The sequence below is a fragment of the Dendrobates tinctorius genome, unplaced genomic scaffold (genome assembly GCF_039654945.1).
Source record: "Dendrobates tinctorius isolate UK_male_01 unplaced genomic scaffold, ASM3965494v1 ptg000134l, whole genome shotgun sequence".
Taxonomy (NCBI): Eukaryota; Metazoa; Chordata; class Amphibia; order Anura; family Dendrobatidae; genus Dendrobates; species Dendrobates tinctorius.
Genome location: NW_027361802.1, coordinates 20395809 through 20411192, shown reverse-complemented (window position 1 = coordinate 20411192; position 15384 = coordinate 20395809). Strand labels below are relative to the sequence as shown.

The following is a 15384-nucleotide window of genomic DNA, read 5'->3' as shown; positions in this document are numbered from 1 at the left end:
TACTGTTATATAACATGTCGATGTATAAAACTCAATGAGTGTGTGTGTGTGTGAGTGATTGTGCGAGAGTAGGTGTGTGTGAGTATGTGAATGTATGGGAGTGTGTGTACAAGAACATGTATGAGTAACGTACGTGTGTGACGGTGGGGGGAGGCCTGCTGGTGGGCAGTACTGTGGAAGGTCCTTGGATACCGCTTTATAGCCCCTATATTATTTTCTACACACCACACTACATGATTTAGGCCTGTTTCACACTTCCGTTTTTGTGTCCGCCAAACGGATCCGTTTCCGTTTTTTTGACGGAAACTGATGCAAACGGATCCGTTTTTAAAAAAACGGATCCGTTTTTTTGACGGATCCGCGGTAACCACTAAGGCCTCTTTCACACTTCAGTTTTTTGCCATCAGTCACAATCCGCCAAAATTTGAAATTGGCGGATCCGCTTTTTCTTGTTGCGGATCCGCCAATTTCCCCATTGGGATACATTAGTGGCGGATTTTGACGGATGGTCGTCCGTTGCGTCCGATATTCGGCGGATCCGCAAAATTCTTTGCGGATTCTGTCTGAGGGGGACGGAGAATGTAACGTTTTTTTTCGGCGTCAAAATGGCGGATGACGGCGGATCCGCCGTCATCAGCCATGCGGTAGAATGGGGCCCTATGGGCGGCGGATCCGCCGAGATCCGCGATTTTGCGGAATCCGCCGGCAGGATCCGCAAAATCGCACTGCGCATGCCCAGAAAAAAAGATACTTTTCCAGACAGTCCCAAAACTATATAAGATGGGCTAATTGGGCCCAGACATGCAGTAGCAGCCAGACAGCCACCAAGCCAGCCAGACAGCCACCAAGCCAGCCAGACAGCCACCAAGCCTGCAAGACAGCCACCAAGCCTGCAAGACAGCCACCAAGCCTGCCAGACCACCCAGCCTGCCAGACACCCACCAAGCCTGCAGCCACAGCTATCAAGAGGCCTGCCAGTACCAGCTTTACCAAGTGTGAGTATACCTATGACATTTCTGTGTATGGCCTGCAAGTGTGTAGCGTGTGTGTGTGTGTGTGTGTGTGTGTGTGTGTGTGTGTGTGTGTGTGTGTGTGTGTGTGTGTGGTCTGTGAGTGTTGCATGTCTGTTTTTTTTTTTTTTTTTATATTTTTTTTTTTCTGTTGCTTGTGTACTGCATTTTATTTTCATACAACTGTAATTATATTGTATTTTTTATGCTGTGATTGCTGCGATTGAGTGGTGTATGGTATGTGGTGTAATTGGGCCCAGACAATCCGGCACCAGCAACACTGAATACTCCAAGCAAGATATCCGACTCCAGCCTGCCTGACAGAAGATTCAACTAGAGCTATAAAACCTGTCTGCCCATCTGCAAGTCTACCACCTGCAAGACCCCTGGAGCGTGTGTGTGTATGTGTGTGGCCTGTGTGTGCATTTTTTTTTTTTTTTTTTCTTTCCATTTTTTTTTTTTTTTTTCTGTTGCATGTGTACTGCTTTTTATTTTCATACAACTGTAATTATATTGTATTTTTTATGCTGTGATTGCTGCGATTGAGTGGTGTATTGTATGTGGTGTAATTGGGCCCAGACAATCCGGCACCAGCAACACTGAATACTCCAAGCAAGATATCCGACTCCAGCCTGCCTGACAGAAGATTCAACTAGAGCTATAAAACCTGTCTACCACCTGCAAGACCCCTGGAGCGTGTGTGTGTATGTGTGTGGCCTGTGTGTGCATTTTTTTTTTTTTTTTTCTTTCCATTTTTTTTTTTTTTTTTCTGTTGCATGTGTACTGCTTTTTATTTTCATACAACTGTAATTATATTGTATTTTTTATGCTGTGATTGCTGCGATTGAGTGGTGTATTGTATGTGGTGTAATTGGGCCCAGACAATCCGGCACCAGCAACATTGAATACTCCAAGCAAGATATCAGACTCCAGCCTGCCTGACAGAAGATTCAACTAGAGCTATAAAACCTGTCTGCACAGCTGCAAGTCTACCACCTGCAAGACCCCTGGAGCGTGTGTGTGTGTGTGTGTGTTGCATTTTTTTTTTTTTTCTGTTGCATGTGTACTGCATGTTATTTTCATACAACTTTAATATTGTATTTCTTGCTGTGATTGTGTGGTGTAAAGGCTGGTTTCATATTTGCACTTTATAGCGCAGGGATAACCTGCACACGTCCACCACTAATCCCCGTCCCATCTAGTCATCACCGCCTACTAGCACACATGGACGCTTGCGATCTGCACACCCTATCTTTAGTATGGGGTGCGCAGATTGCAAGCGTTCATGTGCGCTAGTAGGTGGGGATTAGTGGCGGACATGTGCAGGAAATAGCTGCGCTATAAAGTGCAAATGTGAAACCGGCCTAAATGGTATTGTATGTGGTGTTATTGGGCACAGACATCTACATCAAACACCAGCCTGACTGTATCAGTCAGGCTGGTGTTTTAATGTAGATGTCTGTGCCCAATAACACCACATACAATACCATTTAGGCCGGTTTCACATTTGCACTTTATAGCGCAGCGATGGCCTGCACACGTCCGCCACAAATCCCCGCCTACTAGCGCACATGAATGCTTGCGATCTGCGCACCCTATCTTTATCATAGGGTGCGTAGATGGTGCGCTGGCAGGATTTTACCATGTGCTGCGCACTTTTGAAGGTGTGCCCTTGCGCGCCAAACGCAGCATGTTGCATTTTGGCGCGCACGGCACACCTTCAAAAGTGCGCAGCACACTGTAAAATCCTGCCAGCGCACCATCTGTGCACCCTATGATAAAGATAGGGTGCGCAGATCGTAAGCATTCATGTGCAGTAGTAGGTGGGGATTTGTGGCGGACGTGTGCAGGCCATCGCTGCGCTATAAAGTGCAAATGTGAAACCGGCCTAAATGGTATTGTATGTGGTTTGTGCCCAGACATCTGGCAACAGCCACACTGAAGAAACCGAACCAGACATCAAACACCAGCCTGACTGATAGAATTTCAAACTCCGCTGCAAATCTTCCACCTGCAAGACACCTGGAGTGTGTAGCCTGGCTGTGTGTTATGCGTGTTTGCGTTTTTTTATTTTTCATGTATTGTGGTATTTAAAATAAAGAGCAGAGTAGCTCCTATTTTTTGGAAAAAAAAAAAAATAATAAAAAAAAAAAATAAATAAATTGTTTTGAAAAAATCTACTTTGTATCATTTTAAAAAAGGTAAAATTAAGTTACCATAAAGGTAATTGAAGTGTTCTGGTATACAAGTGTGGTTAAAAGTGAGATTGCAACATACCATGAAAAAATGGGTATACACAACTGAGTTTCAGGGAATTCAAAACCATGCAAACACAGTGGGTATACACAGAAATTAAACACCTTCAATCACTGGTTACATACTCTGTTGAGAGTTTCAGGGAATGCAAACACTGGTATACACAGCAATTACACACTACACGCCTTCAATCACTGGTTACACGGTGAGACCTTTAATCACTGGTTACACTCTCGGTGAGAGTTTCAGGGAATGCAAACTGGTATACACAGCAATTACACACCTTCAATTACTGGTTACACTCAGTTACAAAACACAAAGAAAGTAGGTTTACACAAAATATTAGACACCTTCAATCACTGGTTACACTCTGAGATAAGGGAATGTAGACATGCAAACACTTAAAATTGCGTATAATTAGTTTCAGGGAATTACACATACAAAATGTGTTTTTTTTTTTGTTTTTTTTTTTGTTTTTTTTTAAAACTTTCATATCATTTTCTTTCAGTTCACACAATGAAGCGCCACCATACCGGCAGACACGGCCAGCCCAACCGTAGCAGAGATTCAGACCGCAGCAGGGATCAACGCAGCAGACATGACCGGTCAGACCGCAGCAGAAACAACCCTGACCGCAGCAGAGAGGAACAGCCACACCGCGGCGTACAGGCAACCATTAGTTTCCCTGTAAGTATAAAGACCTGAAAGCTTATTATGATCCTTTGTATAGTAGCTTAACAAGTCTCTTTATACTTGCAGATCACTTCAAGCACTACCAGCAGGGTAGCAGCAGAGACTGCCAGCCAGGCTGCAGCAGAGAGGCCCAGCCAGACCGCAACAGAGACTGCCAGCCAGGCTGCAGCAGAGAGGCCCAGCCAGACCGCAACAGAGACTGCCAGCCAGGCCGAAGCAGATACTGCCAGCCAAACATTTTCCCTGTAAGTATAAAAGCCTGAAAGCTTATTATGATACTTTGTATAGTAGCTTAACAAGTGTGTTTATACTTGCAGATCAGTTCAGGAAGCAACACAGCTGCCCCAAGCCGTAATGTCTTCTCCTGAAAGCTCCCCCTCACATCATCAGCGAGCTGAGGTAAAAAAAATTTTGTTTATTTTTTATTTAAAATAATTTTTTTGTGGTTAAAAACACTATCCTATTATGTTTTAACAGGAAGCTGATTCAGAGGAGCTTCCAGGAGGAGACGTGCAGGGTGGAGAGACACACGGAGGGGGTGCGCAGATTGTAAGTTTAGCACATACACAGATACATAATGCTACACCCAACACAAACATTCATCACAGTGCACACCATAATTGCATCCATCCAAACATTTTTTTTTTTTTTCCCACAGTCTTCAGAATCCGGTGCCCGCACTAGAGTGACTCCCAGGACATCCCAGGGTCGTCAAGGTGATGCCTCTGGTGGTCGGCAAACGGTAAGTAACCCTATTTTGATAATTGTTTAAATGAACATCATGTGTTTGAATATAATGTAATTTTTTGCTTTTTGTTTTGTTTTTTATCTTCACAGGTTTCACAGCGTGCTCCCCGCAGACATCAGGAGGAGGGTGTCATTATTGATAGTGATGACCTCATCCATGAGGTGGAAATCCGGGAGCCGCTGTGGAACATGGCAAACCGTCTTCATGCCGACCAACCAACCACACGACGGCTCTGGGATGAAGTCTGTTCTTCAGTTATTGACAACTGGGAGGAACTCAATGCGAGGGCCAGGGATTTTGTGCGTAAGTATTACAACTTCAGTAACTTTATATTTCCAGCATGTGAAGTGTTGAATACTAAACCTTTTTTTTTTTTTTTTTGCTTCACAGGTGACAGGGTTATCACACGGTGGCGGTCGCTCCGGGATCGCTTCAAGAGGGACTACAACAAAGAGATTCAGACCCCGAGTGGATCGTCGGGAGGACGCCGGGGACCCCAGTACAAAAACTACCAAGCCCTGGCGTTCCTGCGATCTACAATGGCGTGCAGAAGGTAAATATTCCCCAAACAATTCCTGTAGTAGAAATGTTTAACCAATTTTTTTTTCAGCAGACTTAAATTAAATATCAATATTTTTAATATACATTTTTTTCTTCTTTTTTTTTTTTTTAGCACCATCTGCAGCACTCGGGAGTCTGCATCACAGTTGCGTCCCTCTGGAGTGATCCCTAGTGAGACCGCCCCCGGTGACCACATCGAGGTATCCGACCCCTCTGTACCTACCCTCTTGTCTGATCCCTCTATCCCCTCCACCAGCACTGGAGCAGCAGGGCAGACTTCATCACATGAAGCTGCTGGTGACGACTTGTTCCCTGTTCCCCACCCCTCAGACACTGCCGCAACATCTCGACCAACTTTTGGTTCTGGCCGGCAGCGTCTGAGGAGTCAGGAAAGGATGACCTTGTCTGACTGTTTGAGTCTAAACTCAACTGTTCAACACGGTTTCCACACTTATGGACAACGGTTATCTTCTGGGTTGACCATGATCAATCAAAGTATCATGGAACTCAGAAGATACATGGAACAGATGAGTTTAGAATCAAACCAGACACCGAGACATACCTTTTTTCATTCTGTTGTCCGGCAAATGGAAGGTTTAAGTACTCACCAGCAGATGCGTGTGATGCAAGCCTGTCAGAATGCTCTAGTGGAAGTGCTTGCTGAAGCATCTCTTCCTCCCCCTGTCTATCCTTCCACAGTCCATCCTCCCCCTGTCTATCCTTCCACAGTCCATCCTCCCCCTGTCTATCCTTCCACAGTCCATCCTCCCCCCGTCCATCCTTCCACCACCATCAATCACACAGCCGTCCCTCCTCCTACCACTCCCTCTCCTTTCTCTAGTTCCCCATTCCATTCTTCCCAGTACCTACCTTCCCCATTGCATTATACCCCAATGCCCTCGCCATACCCACCCCCACATACACCTTCAATGTACCCACAAACCTCGTCTGTCCATCCACTCCCGTCCCAACCACATGTGTTAAACCCCCCTTCCACTTCTGGTCCTCACCAACTCCCTCCCCAGTCCCCTACCCCCCTCGATGTGGTCAACCCTGTTAACCCCCCCTCCAATACTATCTCCACCCAACAGTATCATAGTTTGTAATTTTTCTGTTGTAATATACCAAAAAAAAATTAAAAAAGTAATATACCAAAAAAAATTAAAAAAGGTAATATTATACCAAAAAAAAGTTACCAAAAAGGTAATACCAAAAAAAGTTACAAAAAAAGTTAAGAAAAAAAATTAAAAAAAAAAAATACAGTTAATACAAATTGTCAGAAATAAACTGTTTTTTTTCAAAAAACTTTATTGTGATGTTTATTTTTTGCTTCTTTATTCAAATTACACCAGTGGTGTAAAAGGTAAACACAACACTTGTTAACACAACACACAACCCTGGGTAATATTTCACAGTACACCGGTGGTGTACAAGGTACAAAAAAACACTTGGTAGCACAACATTTGATAACCAACACTTGTGAACATTTCAAAGTGTAAAACGCTTGGTACACAACACTTGGTAACTTTACGCTTGGTAACTTTACGCTTGGTACACAACACTTGGATAACTTTACGCTTGGTACCCAACAATTGTTAACACTGCAAAGTGTAAAATTAACCAAATCACATGGTAAAACACAATGCTTGTGCAAAGCAAACACTTGGTAAAATTTCAGATAAAAAAAAAAAAAAAAAAATTACTCACAATTGGTAAGAAGAAAATTATATCATGTGATATTGCCAGTCCACTTGTCCCTCTGGTGTAACAAAATAATCTGCAAAGGTATCCCTAATTCTTGCCACTGAACCAGTACTCCGAAAAGTTTGCTGCTCATAATCCCACAAGGTGGTTTCATACACATTGTCATCGATGGAAACTGGTTCCTTTGAAAGGACAAAATTGTGCAGGATTACACAGGCCTTTACCACCTCATCCACAGTCTCTGTTTTCATTTTCATGGCCGTTAACAGGACTCTCCATTTTGCAGTTAAAATTCCAAACGCGCACTCCACCACTCTGCGCGCTCTGGTTAACCGATAGTTATAGATTCTTTTCTGGTGTGTTAATCCACGACTACCATATGGCTTCAGTAGGTGTTTTGAAAGTTGAAAAGCATCGTCGCCAACGCACACAAAAGGCATTGGTGGGCCTGTTGTTCCAGGGAGTGGTCTTGGAGGTGGGAAGTTAAAATTGTCTCCATACAAGCGACGGCCCATGGTGGAACTCTTGAATACCTGTGAGTCGTTAGAACGACCGTATGCACCAATGTCCACGGCAATGAATTTGCAGTTTGCATCCGAAATGGCCATTAGCACAATGGAAAAGTATTTTTTATAGTTGTAAAACTGTGAACCAGATCCCATGGGTTTCACAATCCTGATATGCTTGCCATCCACGGCACCGATGCAGTTTGGAAACTGGCAGATATCTTGAAACTTCTCTGCAATCTCCAGCCACCTCTCCTGTGTTGGCTCTGGGATGTATTCCTCCTGTAGAGAATCCCATAATGCCCGGCAGGTCTGTTGTACAATTCCAGCAATAGTGGAAATCCCAATCCGGAACTGGAAATGGAGGGAGGTGAAGGATTCTCCAGTTGCCAGGAATCTTAAAAAAAGGGAAAAAAAGTAAAATTAATACAAACTACAAGCCATAACAACAATAAAAGCCTGCAGAATCTGAAACATTTTAAAAGGTAGATAACTTACCGAAGGGTCACCATCAAACGCTCCGCCGGTGATATAGAAAACCGCATGTAGGTGTCCCTTCTCCGGATTTGTTCTCCAACACGATCCACCAATATCTCAAAGAATTCCATCCGCATGCGCACGTAGTTGAAGAACTTGTCCGGATTCTCCCTCAATTCCAGGTACAGTGTGGAAAAAACGCCACGGGTGAACCTCTGCGCATTAATGGGATGAATCCACTGGCGCCGTCTCCTCATACGCAGGATTCGCAGTCTTCTTTTCTCCCTCTCGATAGCAATAATTGCCAACCGATTCAAGTGAAGATCCAATTCCACACAGAAGCTGTCAATACTCGCAATAACTCCTTCCAGACTCGCACTAACTCCTTCCATCGCTGCCACTAGCTCTAAAACCTTTCAAAGAAATTGTATCACAACACCCTAGATATATTTCTCCCTAGTTTCCAGCATCCAATCACATTTGAGAGCATTTTCCAAGAGCGAATCATATTTGGGAGCATCCCATTTTGGAGGAGTGGAAAAACGGATCCGCAAAAAACGGATCCAACGGATGACAAAAACGGATGCAAACTGATGGAACGGATCCGTTTTGTTGAGGATCCGCAGTAAAATCGGTATGGCGGATCCTCAACAAAAACGGATCCGTTCCATCAGTTTGCATCCGTTTTATTCCCATTTTTGCGGATCCGCCATTTTCAATTTTTTGGCGGATTGTGACTGATGGCAAAAAACTGAAGTGTGAAAGAGGCCTAATGGAAGTCTATGGGACAAAAAAAACGGATCCTGCAAAAAAATGGCGGATCCGTTTTTTTACGGAAACCAACGGATTTTGACGGATTTGAAAAAACGGAAGTGTGAAACAGGCCTTAGTAGAAAGTTTTTTACTAAATGATAATTTTTGTTCAATTTTAAAAGAGCTTTGTCAGGAATTTAAAAAATGGGAATATTTTGGTACAAAAAATAGGTAGTAAAACAATATAGAATACTGATACAAAGGTACTAATACTTTACCAAAATTGAAGCTAACAAGGTACAGTAACTTAAACCACAGAAATGGTTTGGTACAACAAGGTTAAAAATTGGTTTTAACATCTCAAACCATGTCATCCTGCCATTCAACTCTACCTTCAGGTGACATAAAGTACTCGGCAAATGTGTCCCTCATTCTGGACACTGCTAGAGTACTTCGCACATTAACACTGCGATAATCATGCAATGTGGTTTCAACATCATTGTCTTCGATGGCAATCTGTTCCTTACTAATAACCAAATTGTGTAGCACAACACATGCTTTTACCACCTCATCCACATTTTCTGTTTTCAAGTTAATTGCGGTCAACAGTACTCTCCATTTAGCGGTAAGAATTCCAAACGAACACTCCACCATCCGCCGTGCTCGTGTCAGGCAATAGTTGAACACTCTTTTTGTTGGTGTCAAGTCTCTGCTTGCGTACGGCTTCAGCAGGTGTTCTGACATTTGAAACGCTTCATCACCTACGCAGACAAATGGCAGTGGTGGCCCAGAAGTTTGAGGAAGCGGTCTTGGAGGTGGGAATTGGAATGTGTTTCCGTACAAATTATGTCCCATTGCTGAAATTTTAAAAACTTGTGAGTCATTGGAGCGTCCATAGGCCCCAATATCCACCGCAATGAATTTGTACTTGGCGTCTGCAATCGCCATCAGGACTATTGAGAAATATTTTTTATAATTAAAAAACTCAGATCCCGATCCTGCTGGTTTAGTGATCCTGATGTGCTTGCCATCAACTGCACCCAGGCAATTCGGAAACTGACAGATGCTGTAAAATTGGTCAGCTATTTCGAGCCACCTCTCTGTTGTGGGCTGTGGGATAAACTCTTCATGTAGACTGTCCCACAATGCGCGGCATGTGTACTTGATGATACCTGATAATGTTGAAATCCCAATCCTATACTGGTACTGTAGCGACGAAAGCGATTCGCCTGTTGCAAGGAATCTGTGGGAAAAGTTAAAAAAATAATTAATGCAAAATAACTGCAACAACAGGAGGAGACACATTTCCAGTATACTGAAGTCTGCTTTGAAGGACAAAGAATAACAATTGCTTACCGGAGAGTGACCATCAAACGCTCCGGTGGTGAGATGGAGAAGCGGCAGTAGGTGTCACGTCTCCGGATCAGTTCTCCAACCCTGTCCAGCAAAAAATCAAAAGTTTCCACTTTCATCCTCGTATAATGAAAAAACTTCTCTGGATTTCCTCACAACGACAGATATAACGTTGCAAACACTCCCAGTGTCAACCTCTGTGCAGTTATAGGGTGAATCCAGAAACGACGTCGGCGCAGACGCATGATACGCTGCCTTTGTCGCTCCTTCGCCATGACAATTGCTGCCAAAGAATTGGCCTCAAAAGTGAAATCAATGTAAGCCTGAGCGATGTTCCCAATAATGGCTTCCATCTTGCTCCAAAACAACAACCTCTCAACAGGGTGTATACCAAGGTATATATAGGATTTTCTGTAAATGCCAGTAGCCAATGGTGGCTTTTGGGCGTTTTTTTAAAAAACGGATCCGGCAAAAAAACGGACAAAACGGATGGAAAAACTGATAAAAACTGATGCACCGGTTCCGGTTTTTTGCCGGATCCGGCATAATCCGTTGACCGGATCCGGTAAAAAACCGGAACTGGTGCATCAGTTTTTTCACATGTTATGTCGGATCCGGCAATGCGGCACGGCGCCGCATCGCGCCTGATGCACAAAAACTGATGTGTGAAAGTAGCCTTACCTGCACACCTGGGGCTATGATTGTGGCCTCTCCCTGGTTCTGGGAGAGGCTTCTTATAGCCTCAGGACGCTCCCATCCCTGTCAGTTATACTCTTGCCCTTGGCATAGTGGGGTGACCCCTGAGTGTGTTTTTGCTGTGTTCTGGTTGCTTGATAATCTGTGTATGACTCAGTCTGTTCTCTGGATATTGCTTTGGATTCTGCTTGGTACCTTCTATGTTTGTTTGGTTTTGACTGCTGCTTGGCCCTGACTATCCGCTCTGTCTCATCCTTGGTACATTACGGCTATCTCTGTGTATGAACCCCGTTTTGCCTGACTCTGAGTAATTACATTATCTGTATAGTGTCTTTCCATCTCACTAAGCAGGATGCTAAGCCCCGCCCCTTGCAGTCACATGACCGTAGGTCCCGTGTCTGCTTGCTAAACTTCAGCATCCACAGGTCCTGTGCATCGGTTCTTTCTGGCTGTACCTGACCCCGGTACCCCTACAGTGCGGGCGAGTCCCTGCTCAGCAGAGGCTGCACGCCAGCGCTGACAGCATCCTGATACTCAGGACACACGCACTGGCTCAGTGAGCAAGTACAGTGCGGTGTTCCTGACACTGGTATTCAGCAAGTGCCCTCTGCTGCTCACTTATCCTTGCCAATGTATGATATGTTGAGATTCACCGTGTTGGCAGGTCGCAAATGAGTCAGTGGTTTGGCAAATTAAATTTCTTTTGACCGACAACAGCGATTGAGGAATGGCGGAAATGGGCACAAATACGGCGCACCTTCTCAAGTAGGTAGGCAAGTCAGGGTATGTTTTTATAAACTTCTGCACCACTAGGTTTAGCATGTGAGCCATGCATGGCATGTGTACCAACTTCCCGAGCTTTAAAGCCGCCACCAGGTTACGCCCATTGTCGCAGACAACCAGACCGGGTTGGAGTTGCAGTGGGGAGAGCCACTGATTGGTCTGTTGTTTTAGTCCTTGCTACAGATCTGCTGCAGTGTGTGGTGTTTCACCTAAGCAGATCAGATTCAGCAAAGCATGTTGCCACTTTTCCAATGCGCTACTGCACAGCTCCCTACTTGGGAGTGATGTGGAGGGTAATTCAGCATAGGATGACGAGGCAGAGGAGGAGGAAGAGGGGAGACAGGACATATATGATGAGGCGGAAACCCTGATTGAGATTGGGCTCGCTATTCGTGGCATGGGTAGGATATGTCATGGTCCAGTTTGAGACTTTGTCCCACCCTCCACTGTTGTTAGCTCATCTGTTCATTCATCTTTTGTGTCCGAGGATCTCCCTCTTCTGGTGAAGGAAGGTAGTGAGGCTAATTTGGATGAAAGAAACCAAACACCTGATCAGGTGGATCGTGACTGGGTAACGGGAACTACAGACTGGATATAAGGCAGTCGACGCCCTTCTGAGTCGCTGGTGATTTCTCTGCTGGATTCTTGGAGACCAGTCTGATTCCTGCTTCCCAAAGATAAGTTTTTGCTCTACTATTGAACTTTTTAGTTTTGGTTTTGTTTACCTTGTTTTTTGAGTTCAGCCATCCCCGGCCGGGGATGTGCTGGATTCTTTTTCCTTGATCAGTGTTCTTTTGCTCTGCTTCCAGAATATTCTGAGTGCTTGCATAGGGTTTGAAGTCTAGTGACTTCAGGGTCCTTTTTGCTTATCAGTTGTGTTGGTAGTATTTTTTGGCAGGGTTTTCTCGGATTGCAGACAGCAGCTTTTCTGTCCTGTCTGTTGTGAGTTCATTCTCCCCTTCACCTTTGATGTCTGATGAACTCCCTCTGCTGGTGAAGAGAGGTAGTGAAATTGATTGGGATGGGAAGAACCTGTCATCTGAACAGGCGGAGTGTGATTGGACATCTGGAATTTCTGAGTGGATATAAGGCAGCCGACGCCCTGCAGGGCTGCTGGTGATCCTTTCTGCTCTGAGCTCTTGCATCCAGTTTAGTTCCTGTCTACTAAAAGCTAAGTTTTTGCCCTGCTATTATTCCATGAGATTTTGTCTGGTTTCCTTAGTGTTTGTATTCAGCCAGTCCTGGTTGGGACTGGCTGAATTGCATTTTTGTCTCTGATCAGTTGATCTCTTTGCTCTGTTTTCAGAATATACCTGAGTGCTGATATAGTGATTTTGAAGTCTAGCGACTTCAGGGCCTTTTTCCCTATCAGACCGTTGGGACATTTTTGCTAGGGTTTTTTGTGGATTGCAGCCAGCATCTTTTCTGTCCTTTCCTATCTAGTTAGTTGGGCACCATCGTTTGCTCAGCCTGTCTTTCTGTCTGTGTTTGTGTTTTCATCTGTTTTTCACCGACAATACATGTTGGGGGCTGTCTATTGCTTTGGGGTCTGCTCTGGGGCAGTTTAGATTTCCCCTTTCCTTCTTTAGGCTTATGTAGTTCTCCGGCTGTGACGAGGGGTCTAGGGCACCGTAGGAACCCCCCACAGCTACTGTTAGTTGTGGTGTATAGGATCAGGGGTCTGCAATCCGATAGCTACCAACCTCTCCGGTTTTCTGGACTTAGCTTGTATTTTTGTTTTCTCCTCCTCCGGTGACTCATTCATAACACCTGTCCTTTTTAGTTAGCTTGGGCCCCATCGTTTGCTCAACCTATCTTTCTATCTGTGTTAGTGTTTTCTTCTTGCTTCACCGTCATTATATGTTGGGGGCTGCTTATTGCTTTGGGGTCTGTTCTGAGGCAGTCAGTTTTTCTGTTTTCTCTCTTTAGGCTTGTGTAGATCTCCGGCTGTGACGAGGTGTCTAGGATCACTCCATGGCTACTGCTAGTTGTGTGAAAGGTCAGGGGTCTGCAATCCGCTAGTTTCCAACCTCTCTGATTTTCTGGGCTGAGCTTGTGTTTTGTTTTTTCCTCCTCGGTGACTCAATCATAACAGAATCACCAGCCATAGCCTCTCACATTATTTCTGTCTGCCCTAACCGAGAGAAACGTTTTGCACACACATTTGCTGTAGGTGGGGTACAACCTAAGTTTCTTCTGGCAATTACTCTGATCTGCTCCCTGTCCACATTTTCTGCTAAAGCCTTTGTGGATTCAGGAGCGGCCTGGAACCTAATGGATTTAGATTTTGCTAAACGTTGTGGTTTCCCTATGACACCCCTGCGGACGCCTATTCCTTTGAGGGGTATTGATGCTACTCCTTTGGCGAAGAATAAACCTCAGTTTTGGACCCAGGTGGTAATGCGGGTCGCCCCAGACCATCAAGAAAATTGCAGATTTTTGGTGTTGCATAATTTGCATGATACCATCGGGCTGGGGTTCCCCTGGTTGCAAATCCATAACCCAGTTTTGGATTGGAAATCTGTGTCTGTGGTGAGTTGGGGTTGTCGGTGTGATCTTAGTGACACTCCTGTTTTCTCCACCTCTCCCCAGTCGCATGAGATTCTTGACTATTTGGCTGATTTTTATGCTGTGTTTAGTGAGAGTAACTCTGCGTCTTTGCCTCCTCATAGGAATTATGACTGTGCAATTGAGCTGAGTCCGGGGTGTAAATTTGCCAAGGGTCGACTTTTTAATTTATCTGTACCCGAACATGAGGCTATGCGTTCTTATATTAAGGAGTCATTGGAGAAGGGTCATATTAGATCATCCTCTTCACCCTTGGGTGCTGGGTTTTTTTTTGTGGCCAAGAAGGATGGTTCATTAAGGCCCTGTATTGACTATCGCTCCCTTAACAAAATTACTGTTAAATATCAGTATCCGTTACCCCTGATTTCTGACCTATTTTCTAGAGTTGAAGGTGCTTGCTGGTTTACCAAGCTTGACCTCAGGGGGGCGTATAATCTTATTCGCATTAAGCATGGGGATGAATGGAAGACAGCGTTTAATACTCCGGAGGGACATTTTGAGTACCTGGTGATGCCTTTTGGGCTCACTAACGCCCCTTCTGTCTTCCAGTGCTTCAAGAATGATATTTTCCGGGACTTTGTGGATAAGTTTCTGATCATCTATTTGGATGATATTTTGATCTTTTCCAGGGATTGGGACTCTCATGTGGAACATGTTCGGACTGTGTTCCAGATTTTGAGGGAAAACTCCCTGTATGTTAAGGGATCAAAATGTCTTTTTGGTGTACAGAGGATTTCATTTTTGGGATTATTTTGTCTCCGTCAACTATTGAAATGGACCCGGCCAAGGTACAGGCCATTTATGATTGGGTGCAGCCCACTTCTTTGAAGGCTCTCCAGAAGTTTTTGGGTTTTGCTAATTTTTATCGTAAGTTTATAGCCAATTTTTCTGTTATTGTCAAACCATTGACTGATTTGACTAAGAAGGGCGCTGATTTGCTGAATTAGTCTACAGAGGCTGTTTCTTCTTTTCAGGAGCTGAAGCGGAGGTTCACTTCTTCTCCGGTTTTGCGACAACCCGATGTCTCACTTCCATTTCAGGTGGAGGTGGATGCTTCAGAGACTGGTGCAGGAGCTGTTTTGTCCCAAAAAGATCCTGTAACATCTAAAATGAACCCCTGTGCCTTCTTTTCCTGAAAGTTCTCTCCTTCGAAGCGCAACTATGATGTGGGGAATCGAGAACTGCTGGCCATGAAGTGGGCATTTGAGGAGTGGAGACATTGGTTGGAGGGAGCTAGACATCAAGCTGTGGTCCTCACTGACCACAAGAATTTGAT

General features: G+C 44.6%; 1 protein-coding gene across 2 annotated transcripts; it reads left to right on the top strand.

The window, feature by feature from the left end:
* The first annotated feature begins 376 nt into the window (after positions 1 to 376).
* On the top strand, positions 377 to 7916 carry LOC141048309 (uncharacterized). Of its 2 annotated transcripts, none has more exons than XM_073543772.1 (4): positions 377 to 995; positions 3775 to 4204; positions 4277 to 5260; positions 5381 to 7916. In XM_073543772.1, the coding sequence occupies exons 3-4, from the start codon at positions 4896 to 4898 to the stop codon at positions 6372 to 6374; spliced, it is 1359 nt and encodes a 452-aa protein (XP_073399873.1). In that variant the 5' UTR covers positions 377 to 995; positions 3775 to 4204; positions 4277 to 4895; the 3' UTR covers positions 6375 to 7916. The 2 variants fall into 2 exon arrangements, with proteins under 2 accessions (XP_073399873.1, XP_073399874.1); XM_073543773.1 differs by having other exon boundaries at positions 3775 to 5010; positions 5098 to 5260.
* The last annotated feature ends 7468 nt before the right edge of the window (positions 7917 to 15384 follow it).